General features: G+C 41.8%; 1 protein-coding gene across 1 annotated transcript in view; it reads right to left on the reverse strand.

The window, feature by feature from the left end:
- LTBP2 (latent transforming growth factor beta binding protein 2) overlaps positions 1-23,104 on the reverse strand; it is a 229,350-nt gene that overhangs the window by 161,919 nt on the left and 44,327 nt on the right. Inside the window, exon 5 of the mRNA XM_042444931.1 lies at positions 3,762-4,005. Coding sequence (XP_042300865.1) covers positions 3,762-4,005 — 244 coding nt within the window. The remainder of the gene's footprint in view (positions 1-3,761; positions 4,006-23,104) is intronic.

Below are 23,104 nucleotides of genomic sequence, written 5' to 3' on the forward strand. Positions count from 1 at the left end.
AATCCCCACTTATCTGTAAAATTGATCAGATGTTGTCAGGCCGGTCACCTGTTCTTATCCAATGCCATAATCACAGGGCTGTTGTGAGGCTAAAATGAAGCAGTTGTGGGAAGGGCACACGTGCCATTTCCAGTTCCAGTGAAGAGGGTAAGAATGTAATAAAAAATTTTAAAACTGGAACTCGCTGCCCCTTGAGCTCCGCTTAGCCACCTCCCTAGCCCAATTTAAGAAGGGGCTGAAAACCTACTTCTTCGAGCAGGCCTACCCCTGACTATTTCGCCCCAGGATGCTCCCCCCCCCCCCCCCCCCCCCCGTCCATCAGCATTGTCAAGCTGGCACGAATTTTATTGTTTTTATTGTACTGTGCTGTTTTTAAATTATGTTTGTATTATTATATTGTTGTATGCCTTTTGCTGTACACCGCCCTGATTCTAAGAAGGGCGGTATATAAATAAATTTTATTATTATTATTATTAAAATTATCTCCATAGCCTACAGGCAGCAATCAGCTTCTCTTTAAACCTGTGTTAAACTTCCCAGATAAATTCAGGGTCTCCTTGACATAGGGCAAAGGTTGGAATTTATAGTATATTATAGTGTTGTACACCTTCTAGTTGAAACTACATATGAATTATATACTAGTTATATACTAGTTGAAAACCAGAGTGAATTGGTATCCATGCCTTCAGAACAATAATTACAATTTGAACAGTAGTGATGTTAGAGGCATGTGTAGAATCTTTATCAATGCCAAACAGAAAACACTGTCAGGATATGCATATTAGTCTGTGAAATCAGCTGCCTAGAAAAGTCACTCACAAATGCCTTTGAATTCCAATATCAGAATGGCTTGACTGTAGCATTTAGGCATAAAATCATCTCCACTTTTCTGAAGCAATTTGTTGAATAAACTACTGTAATAGGGAAAAGTCTCAAATGCTCCTAGTGAAACAGCAGAAGAGTGTCTGGGTAAGATATGATTTGAGCTTTTCATATTAAAAAAAACTGTTAAAAGAAAGAAAAATAAAATTTCTATAGTTAGCAGGGATATATTTCCTTGGTACAGAGCCAATGAATCTTAAGCAGCAAGCAGCAGCTGGATAGTCAAAATCCCAAGTTAAGGTCCTCTTGCTAATCACTGGGTCTGATTGTCTGGACAGAGACAAAAGCTGAAAAGACATGGCCTTTTCTCCAACTAGCTGCCTACTGAGTTGTGTCATACTAAGATATCAGACAGTCTTTATGTTCTGTTGTGCCATCCTTGATCTAGGAGACAAATTTACCAGAAAAGGGAGCACAAGCTATACAAATCCATCTTCCGTAACTGTCTGAAAGCATATACATGCCCCAGTCAATATAAACATGGCCATAGAGACTGGAGAATTCTGAGAGCTGTAGTTTAAAAATCTAACTTTTCTAAAGTTTGTATATAATGGCAGCCCTTAGCCATAGTGGGAAAGGAGGAGGGTTTCATCCTGATTAACAATATTTAAGGAACCAGCATCATCTTGTGATCTGAATATTGGACTGTGACTCTGGAGACCAAGGTTTGAATCCCCAATCAACAATTAAACTCACTGGGTGACCTTGGGCAAGTCATATTCTCTCAGCCTCAGAGGAAGGCATTGGCAACCCCCCTCCTTTGAACAAATCTTGCCGAGAAAAACCCATGATGGGGTCAGTAGGGTCACCATGAGTCAGAAACAACTTGAATGCACACAACACTTACAATAATATTTTAAGGCTTGGGAATGTTTCATTCTCCAAATTACAAGACTGTTAAAAGCAATATTTCTTGAATCATACATCTAACCCTACTTTATCCACCAAATTTAGTCTAAATGCAAAATGTGCTTTTCAGAGATGTGTAGGTACACGAGGGCATGCCTACAATGTTATTTTTTTCTTTCTCAGCTATTGGAGATAATCTGATTTAACATGTAAGTAACATGGCATACATAAATTTCACTTTGGGAAGGTCCTAGGAAGGCAATCCAATTTTTTTTTCATTCATACAAAGAACTGTGTTTGGTGGCCAGTCAAGAAAGACATGCTTTCCCAAGAGCAACTAGAACAAACATTTGACCTTCCAAAGATTTAGGGAGTATTTTCCCAGATCACTTAAAACAAAGCAATCATTAATGATAGTTAGTGAGTCCCCTGAGCAATACTGGGCACCACAGGTAGTTGAGAACAAAAATGAAAGCTGTGAATCAATAAGACTGAGAGTTGTATGTGAGGCTTCCAGAACTTCTGCATCTAGGGCCCTTTTGTTACCGATGATGCTCTTTATTAAATTTTAGTATAAATGATAGCCATATATGATCCCTAGATGAACTCTGGCTGCCTGTCCTCCATTAAGAGCTAAGCAAGGAGACATGTACACACCACACCTAAAAGGTGAAGTCATCTTCAGTAAATATTGTCACTCCAGATAGTTTAGGAAGTCACAGATGAGATTACCATTTTGCCCATACAATCAAGAGGTGCAATGTTTGCCATTCTTGAGCCGCTTACCCCCTCCCTGGGTCTGTTGTCCGAGCACATTAAGACCACCAAGACAATCAGACCTAGTCATCCAGGTGTAAAACAAGTAATTAAACACCTTTGCCAGAGATGGGTCTTTTTGGCTCTATAATAAAAACCCCAGACTTCGGTCAAGATTAACCATCCATTATGAAGCCAAGCCCTCCCTCCAGTCCACCTGCCTTGGTCCAGGCCTTGGAGGTAGAGAGGAACTGCTGGACCTCATCCCCTTCCCCTCCACTACTCACTTCTCCTTTTGTGTCATGTCTTTTTAGATTGTAAGCCTGAGGGCAGGGAACCGTCCAATTAAAAAGATTGTATGTACAGCGCTGTGTAAATTTACAGCGCTTTATAAATAAAGGTTAATAATAATAATAATAATAATTCAGTGTGCCATCTGAGAGGTCTCTAAACTCCATGTCACTTGGATCTCTGACTTGGACACCGGCATTTCCGTTAAACCCACTTGTCCCATCACCATTCTTTCCCATCCAATTCCAGGAGGCGAATCTACACTCTGGTAAAGTATTGCCCTAGTGAAGCCTGAACTCTTAATCCATGTTAATCTCTGATATTCCTGAGACTTGTATGAGTGTGTGTGTGCTAGTGAATTGTGTATGTTTTTCCCCTTATTAATAAATTGGATGTTAGTTAAGCAAAGTCTGTTTCTACTCCGCTGCTTGGATTTCCTGGTCTGCTCAGTATACACAATGGGAGGCGACCTTGCAGGGCTGTCGTAGCAGGCCCCCTCTTGCATTATTGAGCTAATAACAATAATAATAAATTCCCCTGACTGGACCATTGGCTACAATTTCATACTATACAATTATAGCAGTATGATTACAATTTAAGTGTCATGACTACATTATATGGAATCCTGGGATTTTCAGTTTAGGAAAAAACTTGTCTGCCTCATGTAACTGCAAACCCCAGGATTCCATAAAATGCATCCAAAGCAATTAAACTGCAATCATATTGTTATAATGTAGTATGAACAGGCCCTGGCTCTGGATTGGAATTAAGCCCTTTCATCTAGAAAACATACTGTATCACCTATCCTTCCTTTTCCAGAAACAGGAGCAACAGCTCTTATGCAAAGTTCAAAAAAGTATCTTTGGGAGGCTACAACTGCCTGAATCTTCCAACCAGCCTGGTCAGTAGTTATATTGGCCAAGAGACTCTGGAAGTTCTAATCCACAAATGTCACTTTTCCAACTCTGTCTGGAATAATTTACCCTGCTGGTAGCTTCTGGGCTGGAGGTAGCTGTTCTCCTCTTGGTGTGCCTTCTCTGAATGCACTGCCCATTCTTCTTAAATGTGAGCTTCCTGAAGGCTGTAAGGCAGTTGCAAGGCCAGGTGGATGATACTCTTGTTCAGGAACCACCTCTTCACATCGGGAGCCTCTGAAACCGGAACGGCAAATACAGAGCTGAGGGCGACTGCAGGATCCTTTGTTCTGGCATGGAGGGTCACACACAGCTGCAGAGAGAGAAAGAAAAGAGCAATCAGAGGCAGATAATTCCCACTGTGATAAACGTACAGTTGCCCCAGACCCCCTTTTCCCCATGTCCATGAGATGAAAGGAGACAGGGTGCTAAATACAGATATACCATCAGAAGAGGAAGAGATATAGTATGAGCTTCAAGCTGATTTTGGCCTTTGTAATATAAAAACCAGGGAGATACACGAATCAGTCCAGTGTTGGACCAGCCAATAGTCTTGCAGTCCCTCCTCTTATTTATTTATTTATTTCAAATTTATTGTGCATACACTCATTCATTTACATTTGATGCTTTCTTTTTCAAAAAACAACTCTACAGTTTTACAAAGTCACAAAACTGGACTCTGAATACGAGTAAAAGAGGGTTCTTTGTCTTCCCATGTTAGCCATTGTCTTAATAGAAAGTAGAACTAGATAGTCTTTTCATCTGATTTAACATAATGTCACAGTCATCATCCAATGCACACTATGCACAACTGGTGCTGCCATATAGCAGTTTTTCCTTTTTCTTTCTTTCTTTTTTTTTTTGTTTATTATTATTATCTCTGTTATCTTTCCTCATATAAAGCACATATACAATAATTACAAGACATGTAAGTAACATTTCATATAAAAGAAAATATTAAAAAGTCATATTTAACCACTTTAATTTACTTTAAATCTTTACCTCTTCCTGGATTTGTATTCTATTTTTTGTTAGCAATTCTTGACCTAATCAGTCAAACTATTTCTCATTTTTCAAACATGTCATTTTCATTTGTATTTCTACATATTTTCTTCCTTTTCCTGTTGCTTCTAATGATTATCTAAGTTTTTATTAAGTTTGTTTGGGAGTTCAATGAGTAATTTCTAGATGTGACTAACAATAGTATTTCCCACCCTCCAACTTTCCTGATTAATCTTCTGCTATTCCCCTTTTCCATCTGCTTTTAAAATATCCCGGCTTCTTCTTTCTTCTTCCACTTTCTCCCTTTATCTTAACGTAGTTCATCTGCTGAAAACTCAGTTCAAAGTGCAAAACTAGTTTGCTCCCTATTAACTCACTAGGGGAAAGGAGAGGAGGAGGCAGAATCTTGCGCTTCTCAGTAGGCTCAAGCAAAAACAAACTGCTGCAACCTCTCCTAGCTTGTGTATTCTTCCTGATTAATAACTTCTGAGATCTTAACCACAGGTGTCTCAGTTTTCATCTGTGAAATGTCGGAATGCGTGGGATTTAGGCCAGAAATTTTGTTACCATTAGACCTCAGCATGGCTTCCGCTGAATTTTACTACAACTCGTCAACATAGGCATAGATTTATTACACTCCTGAGCAGCATAGTTAGGCTGCAAGTCAGTTCCCCTCTGAGGAGTTCAATACACAAGATGTGCATGCAATAAAATACAGCTGAAGAGTTTCATTTTGAGGCAAAAGACTTCTAAAAGAGAGAGTCAATCATCTGCACTGAATATATGATCCAATGCTTTGTTACTTTGCATAGAAAGGGGAGATCCTTACCAATTAGGTGCAGTCCCATGTTCCTTCCTCTGGTAGCTAATTCAGAAGTCAACACACTCAAATTCTTCAGCAATTATTGGAAGCTACAGTTCATTAAGTTTGCACCCAAATTACCTCCCAGTCTATGTATGTTCCTAATTACAAGACATCAACTTCAGCTGTAAATTCTGGAGTGGAAAGCGCTGAAGGGAAAACTATAACACACAGAGCTATGCTTGCTAACCTCTCAGGAGCCAATTTTATTTTATAAACCAGGCAGGTAACAACACAGAAGTCAGCTTATTTAAAGGGAACCAAGCTAATTCTTCTCAGTTCTGCTTAGCTACTTCTCTCATCAGAAGCACCTTCGTAGTAGCAGTCTTGGTCTTGGGTCAGTGGCATTGGAGCAGCAAATAGACTACAGCTTGCTGCTTTCTAGCAATGGGTTGCAAGGAGGTGTGACATATGGGAAGAGACTCCTGCTTCTGAGCAATAGCCTGGGGGAAGGTGGCCTTCCATCTTAATAATAGCCATTGCAAGAAATCAGAAGCAGAAAGGGCAACACTCTGCAAGTGTCAAGGTACCTGGCTACCCAAAACAGGAATGAGTCCTATGGAGGTGGCCTGACCAATTAACCTGGACATGTGTCATGGACCCAAGTCCATCACTGGCTTGCAACACTTATCAATAAAGATGTGGCGATATGTCACCTAAATCAGGGTAGATAGAATGAGGATCAATTTGGCAGGTCTCTAGATTATCTGAAACAGATTGCACTGCTAAAATGACAAACCTTGAAGGTGGGAATCATAATGAAGAAGATTTTCATGTGGCACAACTATGTGATGAGTTCTAGGACTCAGAAAAAATTACTGGGCTCAGAATTTTTAAATCTGAAGTGTGTCTTTTTCACTGGGCTTCAGTCTATGGATCTCAGGATTCAGCAGAGGGGGAGAGCAGATATGACAGACCTAAAGGCTGTCCTTTCTTCCCTGCTCTAGGAAATTGCTTATAAGTGGCAGAAAGACCTTACATGTCATGCCCCCTACCTCTCCCTTGCTTAATAACAAGAACATAGGGATACAGGCATGCTATACTGTTTTGAGTGTTGGACTACGACTCTGGAGACTCTGGAGACCAGGGTTCGATTCCCCACTGAGGCATGAAACTCACTGGGTGGACTTGGCCACAGTACATGCTCTCAGCCTCCAGGAATGGCAATGCCAAACCTCCTCTGATATGGCCTTATCTAGGGTTGCCATATCCATCCTCCACCAAACCGGGATGGGGTGGACATCCCACCCCTTCCCAGCCTCGCAACCAATCAGAGAGGCTTGTAGTTGCAGTGGATTCCTACTGGCCACTACAAGCCCCAGCAGCCGTTGTGACCAGAGGTCCTGCCCCCAGAAGCCTCTCTGATTGGTTGTGGGGCTGGGAAGGGGCGGTTCCTCTTGCACCTACAGACCCCAGGGCCTTTGCTGCCAGAAGTCCCACCCCTTCCTCCAGCCAGAAGCCTGTCTAATTGGTTGCAAGGCTGGGAAGCGGAGGGACGTCCGGCCGTGCTTCTTAGAAGAAGGAGGTTAGTGGGCTGGAGGACGGGAGGCTGACATCCCATGATTGTCCTGCCTAAAACCGGGACATGGCAACCCTAGCCTTATGGCCTTAAGGTTGTCACAAGTTGGAAACAACTTGAAGGCACACAACAACAACAAAGGGATACAGAGGAAAGCAGTAGTATTAAGGATATGTGGCATCTTTAAAAACAACATATCAATTATAGTTTAACTTTGGTTATAATTGATCTGTTAGTTTTTGAAATGTTACAAAATTCTTGGGAGCACATATGTTCACTACAGGAATGAAAAATTGATCAGATCATGCTTAGGATTGAAGAAATTTTAGCCCTGCTGAGAACCACCCAGTTACAATGCTGGAAGCGGGGAAACAGATTTGAGGTTGCATAAGATCATATTTTCATACTAAAACAAGGCATGGAGGGAATATACACTTCACCTTAAAGAGGAAGTGCACTGCCTGAGAGGCTTCCAGGAGCGTAATTCTCATCTAAAGCGCACTCCATGTACCTTGTTACAGCATGGGGATGTATTTATCTTTTGGCTGCACTGCCCTACTGGCTGAATTCAAATGCAAACGTGGGAGCTCAAAAGACAGCAAAACAAGAGATGGGTGGAGAGGGAAATGTAATTTACAGAGTGTGTTACAGAAGGGGCCAGAAGATTTAGGTGCTACATTTGGAGAAATTGTTTAATTAATTGAAGCAGCAATGGGAATTCTGATAGAACTTAACAAGTATTATGACATATTTGACAATGTTTTCTCACCATGCAGTTGATCCAAGGCCATTATCAGAGGAATTCTGTATGACAGAGTGGACAAGTGTCACCAGTCTGAGGACCAGTGTTCTACCTCTGGGACCTCCCATAGGCCACATGGCCAAAAAGATGCAAACATACAAACAAACACACATATGCACTAGATGTGGCCAGATGTCCACTCTTGTATGTTTTTTAAAGTTATATTTTATGCTAAAAAGTGTAACCCTACAGTCAATATGAACAGTCAATTCCATTCTTGGAAGCTACCAGGAGATGAAATACACCATTGAGTAAAGGCAGAAAAGCAATGATCAGAGCAGTCTGGAGGGATCAAGAACCACAAAAACAACTGTGGGACATGGCTTGCCCACTCTTGTTGTAGGATGTCTTAAGGGGTATATATGTATATTCTAATCCATGAATGGAGAAGCCAGCTGTAGCTCTCTATTGCACATTCACAGGCTGTGCAATCAGGGAAACAAACAGAAATATCCCTTCACAATATACTGTAATTCTGGTATAATTTCAACATGTAGTAGTATGTCTGGTAGTGTATACAAATAACATATGGGAGTATATAAATACAGAACCTCTTGCTCAGCAAAATGCAGGGCACTCATGCCATGTACAACTTCCAAAGCCAACAGCTTCAACTAACATTTGAGAGCTTGACAAGCATCACTAGCAGATACAGTTAATTAATTTCAAGTGTTTCTCTAAACCTTCTTTCTAACAGCTCCCTTTACAGATTAAACTTGTTAATATCCGTACAATTTCTTAACAGTAAAACCTAACACAGGCGGGATACAGATGGGCAGGGGAAGACGTCTTGGAGGTGTATTCTGCTGAATACGGAGCCTCCAGACCGCCCGGCCCGGGGGCATGGCTAAGGTGTATGGGGCTTCCACATGGGGGGCAGTGAAGACGCCTCACCTGGGGCCGTTTCTGACCCGTAGTTTCCATACCGCCACCTCGCAGGACACTGCAAAGAGAGAGGCAGCTTCCGCACGGGCAGCCAAAAAGGGGCTTTTTTTTTTCTTTTGCCGGCTGGCGGATGTGTAGCTGCAGCGGTCAGCACCGGCGGCAGAAAGCATATGTGCACATTTAAAGCGCCCAGGCCCCTTTAAACTTTTTCCCCTGCCCTGCCCAAGAACAATGGTGGTCTCCTGCCAGCTGGTGATCAGCTGGTGTTGGCATCCTTGTCCGCTTGCACGTTGCCAATGTCACCAGCATCATGGATGCCTCCTCTCCTTTGGTCCCCGCGCTCTTGCTGAATCTGCAATGCACAGCCACAGCTGTCGCCGCTGCCACCGCTGTCCCCCTGCCATCCCCCATCACCTCCCTTGTACATATGTAATATATTAAAGTTTTAGCGTTTTTTTATTGTTAGGTGAAAATGGCACAGGAATGTGTGTAGGGGCTCACTTTAAATTCCAAAGTTTCCACAATTCTAGCAGCGCATGCGTACATGTTGCTCTATGGTTAGGGTTAGGGTTAGGGTTACGAGCATTAAAATAGAGTGCAGCTGTGCTGCAGCTTCCACATCTGCATAGCATCTGACGCTCTAATTAGAGCCTCGGTGCAAACTGTGCATGTTCCAGGACCCCGACTCATTATGCGACACACCAGACACGGAGCTTTTAAATGGGCAACTTAAATTAGCGGCTTAAACATCTGGCGACCAGTGCAAACAGCTTATAGCGGAGCGTGCGCAGTTGCGCAGTATATAGAAAAGAAGCGGGGAAACGCAGCACTTTTTAATGCCGCTTCTTCCTGCTTGGGCGTGCGGGCGGCGTGTTCATGGCGGCATTCAGGTAAGGGCCGTCTGAGGCTATACCTCATGACATCATGAACACACCCCTTTTTGCCCGTCTGTATCCCCCACGTTAAGAATAAGGATTTTACAAAACTGGTATTAGAAGAAGTAATAGCTAAGACTGCTATATAGTAAGTGAGTAGCAGGATTTTTTCAGTATGTACATCCTTAATGTGGAAAACAGGAAGAATGAGATAGTCGGGAAAAGGAGTTACAGTAGAGGAAAGTCCTGGAAAGGCAAATCTGTTTTTCATTTTGACAATTCATTTTTACAACTAATGTTCATCCATTAAAAACTAGTATTATGACTTTCAGGATCCACTGTAAAATCCATCTTTGATGTATCTGTGGAACACTTGCAAAAACCATGCTTCAGATTTTTTTTAAAAAAATCTAATGCTTTTTGATGGGTTGGGTGATTTTTAACTCTCAGTACCTCTTACTTTGTGCAGAAACTATCTCTCTCCCTAGATTTGTAAGTACCTAAGAATGTCCTCACTTTGTGCATGCTGACCTTGGGGAAATGAGACAAGAATTATTGGAAACTGTACGTGTGAGTTAGTCAAACTGACATGGGCAATGTTCAAAGGTTTATGCCATATTAGCATCGTTAATGCACCATCTTTAAAGTACAAACATGAGTAATAACTCTGTAATTCTCTTGTGAGTTTTAGTAGTAGAACTATAATTGTGTTGACCTGAAGCAACCTCGCAAACCTACACAGACAGCTGGCTGACTGTTCAACATTATGACTGTCTTTCAGGGAACTGGATGGTCCAACAAAGAGCCTACAAAAGGAGTAGGGTTGAACTCATTTTTTTTCCTTCCATCAGATAAAGGGAGCGGCTAGGTGCTGCAGTGCATAAAAAAAAGTCAATGTTGCGGAACTGAGATGGAAGGGGGAGATATGTAACAGCTCTCTGCAGAAATCCATTGCACTATGAGTTTCTGGGTATCTGATTAGGAAGAGGAATGTGAGCATTTTAATTTGTAAGACAACCCCATCATATGCTCAAGCTTTTACAGTATGTAAATAAACCTTTATCACATAAATGCCGGTTTCTAACAACTTCCTTGTACGCAAATGAATCCAGGTTACGCCCTGGAGTGTCTTACATTTATGACTGCTTAGAAATTGGATGCTTGTGGCACATAACAGTATATTGTACCCCATATTTCAGATATTTTTTTTTAATTCCAAGAAATTCTACCTGTGATTTGGAATTAAAGATTCATACATGCATGCAGGAAAAAAAAAGAAATGTAAGATGTAAACATTACTAAAAACACAGGCAGTGCGGTGGGGGGGGAGTACAGAGCAGAATTTGATGATGTTGTTAACTGCCCTCGAGTTGACCTCAACTCATAGTGACCCTGTGGATGAGACATCTTGAAGATTGTGAAGTCGAAGGCTTTCATGGCCAGCATCCATAGTTTTTTGTGGGTTTTTCAGGCTATGTGGCCATGTTCTAGAAAAGTTTCTTCCTGACGTTTTGCCAGCATCTGTGGCTCTGAAGATGCCAGCCACAAATGCTGGTGAAATGTCAGGAAGAAACTCTTCTAGAACATGGCCACATAGCCTGAAAAACCCACAAAAAAACTATCTCCAAGATTCCTTGTCCTCCACTGCTCTGCTTAAGTCGTGCAGACTCATGCCCGTAACCTCCCTAATTGAGTCCAGCTATCTGATGTGCAGTCTTCCTTTCTTTTTTCTACTCTCAAGCTTTCCAAGCATTATTGTCTTTTCCTATGAGTCATACCTTCTCATAATGTGGTGAAAATATGACAGTTTCAATTTAATTATTTTGGCCTCTATGGGCATTTCAGGTTTGTTCTGTTCAAGGACCTGTTTGTTTGTTTGTTTGTTTGTTTGCTGTCCACGGTATCCTCAGCACTCTTCTCCAGCACCACATCTCAAATAAGTTGATTTTCTTTTTATTTCCTTTTTTGATTGTCCAGCTGTCACATCCATACATAGTGATTGGGAATACCATGGCTTGGACAATTTCACAGATGCGCAGAGCAGAATACAGAAATCAGAATTTAGACTGTGGCTTTGAAGACACATACAGTCTTCAGGCTTCATCCTCTTCCCTGTCTTAAAACTGAACCCATCAAAACCTGACCTGTTGTTTAGGACTTGAATATAAAGTTCTCCTTTGTCTTACAATACTCTTTCTGACTACAACTGTGAACATTCCTCAACACTCAAAGAAAAACAAGTTGCCCCAGATCCAAGCATAAACGTGTCAAAAATGTAAATGAAACTAAAATGATGCTTCTGTTGACATTCACCAAGTTATTTCAAGTATTTGGCCATTCATATTGAAATGAGGAAGATTTAAACATCCTTCAGCACTGTGTAGCTGTATAGATTTCAGCTTTTATGTTGTGTGCAATTTAAATAGCCTAGGAACAAAGATGGGAGGGATGCTCCCAGGGCCTGTTTACACATATAAACCATTGGCCTCTAACTTACAGGGGGAGGGAAAGGCAAAGAGTATCTTGACCTTAAGGCCCAGTTGAAATTTACCATTCTCTGCCACAAAAGGACTGTTTAAGGACTGACAGCAACCTTTTCATTAAGCCACACAGACAACAGCCTACCACTTGAAAAGTCACCAGGCTGTCCCTAATGGCCAAGAGCCCAGGTCTGAATTAGCATTTGTGTTGTTCCCAGAAAAAAATCTCTAATGAGAGAAAGATGCTGCCATTCCTGGATGTGTGTGTTGTTTATAGACATTGTCTGGCAGCTTAGCATGCTCTCTACTGTTCGGCTTCTGGGATAATGAGTCAATCCTTGGTCCCTTCTTCCAGGACACTGCCTTCAGTCAGCTTCTCTGGCATAATCACATTAACAACCGTAGGACTTGGCCTAGCAGTAAACAAAGCCCATCCTAGTTGCCACAGAACATCTGAGATTTCCTAATATCCACTTACCTGTCTGTCATCATCACTACTTAATCTCTAACATTGTGAAGAAACAGCATTCAAACTTGCCTGGAGAAGCATTGCCCAATTTTGCAGAATTTCTGGCCAGTGGTGGGATGAGAGTGAGGGATTCAAAGCAGGATTCACAGACCTGTACTTATTGTATAGTATATGTTTTCAAGCTGCCTGTTGACATATAGCAGCCCTATGATTTGCATAGAGGTGATTGTCAAAGACATATCAGTAGACAAAGGGATCATGTAGCACCTTTTGGACTAACCGAAAGAAAGAAAAAAAGAAGTCAGTGGCATAACCTTTCATGGACGTACTGTAAGTCTTTTTCCTCAGATATGATTTCCTCAGAGAAGATTTGTCATTGCCTTCCATTCCATATAGCCTACAGCACCTTGTATTCACTGGCAGTCTTCCTGATCCTGCTTATCTTTGGATTTGTTGCCTTCTGTGTATTTTGGCAACTCTTCTGTTCTATTGCAAACAGATCATGGAGTTCTTCTCTCCTGGAAGGAGTGTGTTTCTTTATACCAGTAGCTGGGGACCATGGGGTGCTGTTACATTCGTGACTTGCTTGGGGCTTTCCCCCAGGTGTGTGGTTGACCACTGTGGGAGCAGCCTATTGGACTGCACAGACCTTTGGTCTCATCCAGCATGGCTCTAATGATGATTCCTTTGTTAGACAGATTATTGTTGAATAGTTCAGAATGGGTTAGGAGACAGTCTCCCGATAGTGAGAACCTCTCTGTGTTTTTATACAATATACTCACTGGGGCTTGGAGAAGATAATACTGTCCTCCTACAGCTAAGAGGAAAGCCAAGATGAGTGTGAGAGAAACAGCAGCTGGAACTTTGAAAGAGATGAAGTTAGTCAGGGAACTAGAGTTTCTAGCTGGATTTAGCTGAAACTAGAGGTGCAGCTTGAGGGGCTGACCACACTTTTTTCCTTTGGAGGAATCATCTGGCTTGTAAATATCCCTTTCCCCTACTCCTCCCCTTATGCTCTAGATTTATCCGTATTAGTGAAAAGAATATTGCAGAAGACTTTCCAGCTCCAGTTTTCTCTCATCCAAAGGAAAGTCAACTCTGTAGATTTCTCTATGGATGTCACACTAGTTGAGGAAGTGGGAGGCATGCCATAGTCTTTTAAGAGGATTTGTTGTGGTTATTTTTATGCCTCAAACAATCCAAAGATGTGGATGCTCTTGAAGAAAATTCTAGACTATAACAGTGGTGGTGCATGGTGGAAGGGGTTAACCTTCATAAATGGACACCTGAGAACCACTGTTCAATAAAGGGAGTGTGAGACAGATAGGGAAGCATTCTCTTAGCCCTAGTCAGTTTAGAGAGGAAAGATCATATTGTATCTCCAGTGAGTTCCACGAATGAGAAATGCTGCTGCAAGGATTTGGTTTAGTTCCTGAGCCACATCTGAACCTCAGCTATCATGAAGCAGAAAGCAGATTCTTTTGTGGATGCTTCTGAAACTCAAACAGTATTTTGTTCTTTTTAAACAGGGATGGGAAAACTGGAGCAGATCCCATGGCCAATTTCCTGCTTTATACACTCTGAGGACCACAGAGCCATTTAAAAAATGGAAGCCTACCTCTGCATTTTGAAAAATGGATCAGTTTTGGCATTAAACAGTGCAGCAAGGAGCTGTGATCTATCTATTGTGACCTTTTATACTACATCATTATAGCACTATGATTCCACTTTCGTTGTCAAATTCTGTGGAATCCTGGAGACTTTAATTTCATGAGGCACTAGGGCTCTCTGGTTGAGAATTCTAAATTACTCTCCCTAATCTGCAAATGGTCTGAACACTGAATTATGACTCTGGAGATCAGGGTTCAATTCCCAGCTTGGCCATGAAAACCCACTGGGTGACTGAATAAAAATAAGTAGAAAGTGTATATTGATGGTTTGTTAAACATTTTTAATGTAAAAATTCTGATTTTTTTAAATAATAAATATGTATAACACTTGGCAATAAATGTATAAATCCTATAATTTTTCAGCTCGTGAAGAAGGGTTTTAATAATAATAATAATAATAATAATAATATTTATTTGTATACCGCCCTGTGGCGAACCAATCCGGACTCCTGAAACGAGTCAGCTGAACAAATTCAAAAGCCTTTTTTACAACAAGACAACTTAACATATGTTTTGTTCCATAAGAACACTGGAGTACATCTCCCATTTTCCAGCAGTCCACAGTGTTCTTTTCCTTCAACTCCACCCTACTGTTCTGGAAGACAACTTCATTCAACCCACAGGCTACAGTATTTCCTGATCTAAATGCAGCACCTGTATGCACTAGGAATCTGTGGAGATCCCTCACCACCACCCCCAAAAAAAACCCCAATTCCAGCATGTGCACAGAAGCACATAACTTTATGGGGATTCCTGACCATAGCAATGATGTGACCATGTGGGAAATATTAATGCCCTTAACATTTTAATAGGCACTATGTGCTCATGAAACCATTTCAGCCCATGGTGTAGCCAGTCTGCAGTATTTATAATGCTCCCCCAGTATTCCCTATTAAAAATAGATTAATGAGCCATGTTTTTCTATAGTTCTGTCTTTTGGCAAGACAGACTTTTGGGCAATCAGCACTAAATTTTAAGCCAAAAATTTTTTTTGAACCTGCTACCAAAGATCTTTCAATACTGATAAACAGACAAATCCCTTCCATTAGCTTGCCTCTTCTTGTGGGACCAATCTGCACTACCTCCCAGATGCAGTGTGCGCACATATAACATGTGCACATACACCTTCAAGTCACTTGTCAACTTATAGTGAGCCCACAAATTTCATAGGGTTTTCTTAGGCAAACAATACACAGAGGTGGTTTGTTCTTGCGTTCCCCTGAAATATAGCCCATAGCACCTGGTATTCATTGGCAGTCCAAATTTCAGTAAGGCTTTGATGAGGTCACCTACGATATCCTTGCAAAAAATGTAGTAAAATGTGGGCTAGACAATGTGACTATTAGGCAAATTTGTAACTGATTAACCAAGCAAACCCAAAGGGTATTCAACAACAGCTCCTCCTTATCCTGGAGAGAATTGACTAGAACAGTACCATAGGATTCTGTCTTGAATCCAGTGCTATTCAACATCTTTATCAATGGTTTGGATGATGGAATAGAGGGCATGCTTATCAGATTTGCAAGTTTAGGAGGGATAGCTAATACCCCAGAGGACAAGATCAGAATTCAAAATGACCTTAAAAGGATAGGAAGTTAAAACAATTGCATTGAGAAAGGGAAAAAAAATAAACGAGAGAACCCTAGATAGAAGAAAGTTAATATTTTATGTTACGTGTTTTTTAGAATATATGTTAGTCATGTAATATATGTAAGTCTATATGTGAAGATGTTGTTGTTGTTAAATGTCTCAATGTGATGTGTGTTTTAAGTTATGTACATTGTCTTGTTATATAAGATTTGTGAAGGAAATGGAAATAAAACTCATCAAAAAATGACCTGAAAAGATTAGAAAGCTGAGGCAAAACAAAATTAAATTCAACAGAAGAAATGCAGGATACTATACTTGTGCATAAAAATGAAATGTACAGATATAGGATGGGTGTCACCTGGCTTGACAACAGTGCAGGCAGAATTGATGTAGAAGTCTTAGTGGACCACAGGCTGAATGTGAGTCAGCAATATGATGTGGCAGCTAAGAAACCCAATGCAATTCTAGGCTGCAGTATAGTGGAAGTAATAGTATCACTCTATTCTGTTTTGGTCAGACCTCACTTGGAATACTGTATCCATTTCTGGTCACCACTATTCAAGAGAGATCAGGTCCAGAGGAGGGCGACCAAAATTGTGAAAGATGTGGAAATCATCCCCTATGAGGAATGGTTTAGGGAGCTAAGGTATGTTTAACCTGGAGAAGAGAAAGGGGTGACATTATAGCCATTTTTAAATATTTGAAGGGATGTCATACTGAGGATGGAGCAAGGCCGTTTTCTCCTGCTCCAGAGACGAGGACTGTTTAATTGTACTGTTTTTAACTGTGCTGTTTTTTAATATTGCAAGCTGCCCTGAGTCCCCGTTTTGGGACAAGGATGGGATATAAATATAATAATATAAATAAATAAATAAATAAATAAATAAATAAATAAATAAATAAAATAATAGGACATGTAGAAATGGATTCAAGCTATAGGAAAAGAGATTCCATCTAAACATTGGAAATAACTTCCTGACAGTAAGGAGATTATCGCACTGCATTCTGAGAACGTTCTGATCATGTGATGAGAACGGAACGCATTTGAGAATACCGCACGTATGTGTTCCAATCGGGTTCTCAGAACGCTTAAATGTGTTCCAAATGTGTTCCAGGAGGGAACGGATTTGAATGTGTTCTGAATGTGTTCCCAGAGAGCTGAAACGTGATGAAAACGTTCCAAGAGAAGTGTGTGCGGTATTCTTATCCGTTCTCAAATCCGTTCCCTCATTCCTCTGTCTTCTGATTGGCTGAAAGAATGACAGGCAGGGAGGGAGGCAGGCAGGCGAGCGACTGCAGTGAGGGAAGGTGTGTGTGTGTGAGGGGGGAAAGAAGGAGGGAGGGAAGGGAGGAAAAAGGGAGGAAAGGTGGGACAAGGAAGAGAAGAGGAAAGCAGGGAAAGAGAGGGAAAGAAGAGACCAGAGCAGAGAGCAAGAGGGAGAGGGTCTGGCTGCTTCTCCGGGGGTCTCTAGTGTCATGTCCAGTGGGGCTCCTGTGCTGTCACAATGCAGGAGGCAGGGATGCCCAGGACCTTCTCCTCCTTCCCTCCAGGAGGGAACCCACAAAAGCTCCTCTGTTTGGAGCACCACACAAAAGCAAGCAAAAAACTCCCAGAATTCCATAGCAAAGAGCCAGACAAGAGTTAAAGCGGGGAGGGAAGCTCACAACCTGAAGGCACACATTACATGCACACACACAGGAGCAAAAGGGTGTCAAGCTGCCAAAAAGGGGAAATGGGATGACAGCAGAGGACTCTTCTTTTCTAACCGGTTTAAAGAGCTGCTATGGCTGCCGGGGCTCTGCCCTTGGCCCAGTCCCCTCCCTGGCAACTTGCTTTCCTTCGGCTTGAAGGGACCTCCATGGAGCTCCTCCTTCCCTCAAGGAAGAGGGGACCAGGGCAGAGAGCAAGAGGGAGAGGGTCTGGCTGCTTCTGCGGGGGGCCTCTGGTGTCATGTCCAGCGGGGCTCCTGTGCTTGCAGCCTGCAGGAGGCAGGGATGGCAGGGATGCCCAGGACCTTCTCCTCCTTCCCTCAAAGAGGGAACCCACAAAAGCTCCTCTGTTTGGAGCACCACAGAAAAGCAAGCAAACAACTCCCAGAATTCCATAGCAAAGAGCCAGACAAGAGTTAAAGCGGGGAGGGAAGCTCACAACCTGAAGGCACACATTACATGCACACACACAGGAGCAAAAGGGTGTCAAGCTGCCAAAAAGGGGAAATGGGATGACAGCAGAGGACTCTTCTTTTCTAACCGGTTTAAAGAGCTGCTATGGCTGCTGGGGCTCTGCCCTTGGCCCAGTCCCCTCCCTTTCCCTCCGCTTGAAGGGACCTCCGTGGAGCTCCCTTAATGCCCAGGCTGCCAAGGAGGGGACTCTGCCCTTGGCCCATCAAGTTACATAGGTTTTATCCTATTTTCTTCAAACATATGCCAGCATATGAAGCCCCAGCGTTTTATAGGGGCTTGCCTTCTTTCCCTCCCAAGAGAATCTTCGGAGGGAAGACTTCTCAGTGAGGCTGAGAAGCACTCTCCCGGCCAGAGTCCCTAGGCTTACTGAAATCCCTCACCTCCCTTCCCCATAGAAATCAATCCAAAAACTGAGTTTAAAAGGAGCAGAGGAGAGCCCTTTGGGTCTGCATCTGAGAGAGATTTTAAACTCCGTTTTTGGATTCTTTCCTATGGGGAAAGAGGGGAGAGAGAGAGATGGCAGGACAATCCCATAGCCAAGTATCCTCTGCCCCCCCCCCAGATGAAGACCCATAGGGCTCACTGCTCTTTTAAAACTCCGTTTTTGGATTGATTCCTATGGGGAAGGGAGGTGAGGGATTTCAGTAAGCCGAGGGACTCAGGAGAGGCGAGCTCCATGGCCCAAGCCTCCCTTTTCCCTCTTTCCTGGGGGCAGCGCCTCTCCCGAGCCGTCCAACCACTGAGTGGCGACGTCATCAGAAGACAGCCCACAAAACTTAATACAGCAAACCGTTCTGAGAATGGTTTCAAGAAAAAGGAATCACAGTGCGGTAAACTGCCGTTCTGATCCCGTTCTGATCACGTTTTGATTTCTAATGCGGTAATATCCGTTTCAGGAACGTTTTCATCACGTGATGATATGGAACGTTCTCAGAACGCAGTGCGATAATCTTCTAGGAGTTGTTTGACAGTGGAATACACTACCTCAGAGAGTGTTAGAGTTTCCTTCCTTGGAAGTTTTTAATAAATTATTACCATTTATTATTGTATTTATTAATATCCCACCTTTTCTCCAGAAGTGAAATTCCAGGCAGCTTTAAGTAATCCAAAAAAGAAGTATGTTTGGAATGAATCACTGCTGTACCTCTCTGGCACAATATTATTAAGACCCAGACAAAAATATTTTTCTGGAGGATTCTTATTCTTCAGTATTGGGAGGAGAAGTATGTCCATGGTAGCAACTCTGTGAGAGAGACTCAGTTTAAGCAGCCAATGCAAAATATGAATGTGAAGTCAAGAATGTGAAAAACAGAAAGATGCCAGGAGATAGGGCACTTAGAGTCTGGGTAAAGATCTGGTATGAAAGGAATTGAATGTTCTCCTCTGAGCAAACCCCCCCCCCATATCCCTGATCTAACAAGCACTAGTGATTGTCATATTTTGGTGGCTTAGGGGAAAAAATCATGGTATCTGAAATTGGCAATGCATCCTATTACAGATGCAGTCCTCTGCTTGAAAAAAATGATTCTAGGTCTGGTCCAGAGGAATAAAAAAAAAAGGAGAGGAAGGGCCTTGAAATTACCCAACAGTAGTTAATATCCAAAGAGCAGATTGAGTGGGTACACAGGAGATCACCTGAGCAAAATTATAGTAATTCTTTCTACATTTGCACATAAGAATTACTATAATTTAGCATATGTCATTTTACAGCTAGGCTAGGGAAGGGGCAGTGTTTCTCGTCTTAAGATCCTTGTTTTCATGCTGCTAATTGTGATGGAAGAGCAGCAATCTCAGGACATTATCACACAAGGCTCTTAAACCAAAATTAAAGTTGGAGAAGAGCTTCTTTGGCAATACTTATCATATAACATCATCTCTGTCTCGTCACTGCTGTGCCTTTGAAGTGTTGTTAGAGCATCCTTTCTAATTTATGGGGAGAAACCATCAATAAACTTCCAATTGTGTGGCTTTTCCATTACTCCAGACATGTGAAACATTCCCACGGGAATTCCAATATTGACAGTCATGTGGTGTCAGAGTCTCCTCCTCTCTCCTTCCCCATCACTATCCCCAAGCAGGTTGTTTTCCTTTTTCCCCCCTCTCCTATTGCTTTTCTTTTCTTTTTTATTAAATCGAACTAGCATAACTTTGGAATTGTTTTAAAAATTAAAATGAAAAATCCCAAAAGGCATGCTGGGTGGGACATACCAAAAGGAGGTGGGGTGAAGGAGTAGTGTAGAAGACAGTGTGAGGAACCATTGATGGCAAAAACCTCCCAATCATGCTATTGCAGACAATGAATGCTCCCAAAATTGTATGTTTCCTTTTTTTCCCCTTATCTTTTTTACTAAAGCAATTGTGGTAAGATCAAGGCTAATATGATGATGACCTTAGTGGAGATCTCAAGAGGAACAGGAAAAGCTTTCACCTCTACCTGTACATACCCTGCATCAGCAGACAGGAAGTTTAAACAGCCCTGTACCTCTACAGTCTGAAATGTGTGTGTATGCATGTGTAGTTCTCAGTCCCTCAACCAACCTTGGGTGTGATCCTTGAAGTAGAAAAGGTTATATACCCCAATATAGGTACAAGCCAAATGTGACAAATGCACCTTTTTGGATTCTGCAATAACATATTTTATGACTATGCAGCTAATAAGACGTCTGGTCTACCCACATGATTAGAATTCATCTATATTAATAATGAAAAATAGGATAGATGAAAATGTCTTTCCTTTACCTAGCCCTGACATATGCTCTACATGAATGTTCCTTCAATGCTTGCAAGTTTTTGGGAAAATAGAGACTTAATTCTTCCCACACCAGTAATCTAGCCCTGTTAGGAGACAACGTGACATCCTCTAAACATGTTCTTGCTTGTTTTTCTCCTAGGTTTATTCACATATGGATAACCTCCAAGGCATGGAACTGGTGTGAGTGTAGTATCTCAGCACAGACACATCTTTAGCACAAGATATTTCTGTAGCACACTTTGTATCATCAGTATTACCATTGGCCTAGTAATGTCTGTTTTCTAAAAATAGCAAGAGGCACAATATTTTAGGATTCACAGCAGGAATATCAAACAACTGGTGAAGAGAGCTATACATATAGCACGGATAGCAGAGCGATAATTCATTTCATATGGCTAGATCAGTCCTGTCAGGTTCTGTGTTCAACTGAATATACACAATGCAATCTCAATGTTCCTTTTATTCAAGGCTTTAGAAATATGTTTCTGATCTCCTCATGTCATTACTTCAAGAGAGAGTCATCAAGAGAAAATCCAATTAGCAAAGAACATGGTTGCAACATGCAAAAGACTTTTAAAAGGAGCAAGGCTCTGGCATGTATGTGACAACATTGGGGATGACTTAAGCCATTAAAGGCACTGGGAAGTGCTGCCCACACCCATTTATGCGTATAACAGCCAGGATGATTCTTTCTCTCTCACACACACACTCAAACACATGCAGGCAGAGCAGACCTTTTTTTACTGTAACAAAATAATATGAGTTCAGCCAAACTTCACAGGAAAGCAGTCAAGAAAATATCCTTGAAACAAAGTTTGTTATGCTTTACTACTTTCGTTACACTTGAAGGTAAGTTAGGCCCCCAAATTTACCAGAAAACCTGTTATAAGCTGTGACATGGCTCAGTGCAGGATGGAGTGGTTATCGTTTCCTCCTGTGGCACTTGGGTCTTCTCCCCTGGAGCCTGCATGGTTATTGCAGCCTTCTAGAAGACCAGCTAATCAGCACTTGAAGGAGGCAGGTGCTTCTTTGGTCCAGATAGTGAAGCTCTGGCCCACTTGGGGAGGATAAAAGTGTTCCCACAGAGACTACCCAGCATTCAATGCTGACTGCCTTCCCACCCTCCCTTCCTGCACTTAGGATTCAGGTTTTACAGTCAGACTTTCATATCCTTGGGGGATCCATTCCTGACCACCACCTCGCAAATAACAAAAAATGTGGGACCTGGAGTTTGGTTTCAGAACCCCCTGTGGATACCAAAATCTGTGGAAGTTCAAATCCCATTGAATACAGTTGCATACTAAAATGGTGTCACTTATATAAAATGGCAAAATCAAGGTTTGCTTTTTGAAATGTGTGTGTGTTAACATTTTCAAGCTGTGGATGGTTGAATCCATGGATACAGAGGGCTCACTGTATAATAAATAATCTGCCTAAAGCTAACAATAAGGTTTCTTTTTATTACAGAGCAAACAAATAATGTTAACACATGCTACCTAATCATTCCTTCCTTCTATGTACTAATGCAGCCTTTTAACTTGTACTTACAGCATTGTAAAGAACAAAATGATGGTTTCAAAACTTCCTTTGATCAAAAACTCTGAAGCTTCATTTTGGGCAACAGGCTGGAAATGTTCAGTAAGTTTTCCTTTGCACAGATCTGAGGACATCACAAGCAGCGAGTGCTGGCCATGAGCACTAGCAAAATTAAGTACCTCTTTACAATTCTTCCGTTGTTTTAAAGAATTGCCATGTTTGGAAACTTAAAAGCATGGCTGGAGACAAAGGTTAGCAAAATGAACTAGCCATGAATAAGTTGCCCTGATTTACAATGTAATTAATTGCATCCCCAAGTTTCCAACTCACATGGTTGATGATGACATCAGAATGCCTCCATGGGCTTATTTCCTTGTAAATCACTCCACTCTGTTCCTATTGCTATGAATATAACTGGAGGCAAATGGCCCAGAAGGAGGCCCCAGCTTACATGATCCCCATGTTTAAAATTGGAAAGGAATTTTGAAGTAATAACCTGAGAGAGGAAGAAAGTTCCCACAAGGAGGGTCTCCTGCTGGAAACTAGGAAGTGAAGCCATAGGTATCTAGAATCACCCAGCTTCAGAGTCCCTCTGGTTGAATGTTTTTAAAATATCAGCTCTTGGAAACGTAATTGACTGGCAAATAAGGAAAAGTCTCAGATCATTCCTGTTATCTCTCCTGAGTACATTCCTTCTTCTTTCAGTGAAGCCATTTAACACATATTAATGCACTAGCAGTTAAATCTCTCCATGTTCTGCAACCAATCATAATCATATGCACAAAC

The sequence above is a fragment of the Sceloporus undulatus genome, chromosome 1 (genome assembly GCF_019175285.1).
Source record: "Sceloporus undulatus isolate JIND9_A2432 ecotype Alabama chromosome 1, SceUnd_v1.1, whole genome shotgun sequence".
NCBI lineage: Eukaryota > Metazoa > Chordata > Lepidosauria > Squamata > Phrynosomatidae > Sceloporus > Sceloporus undulatus.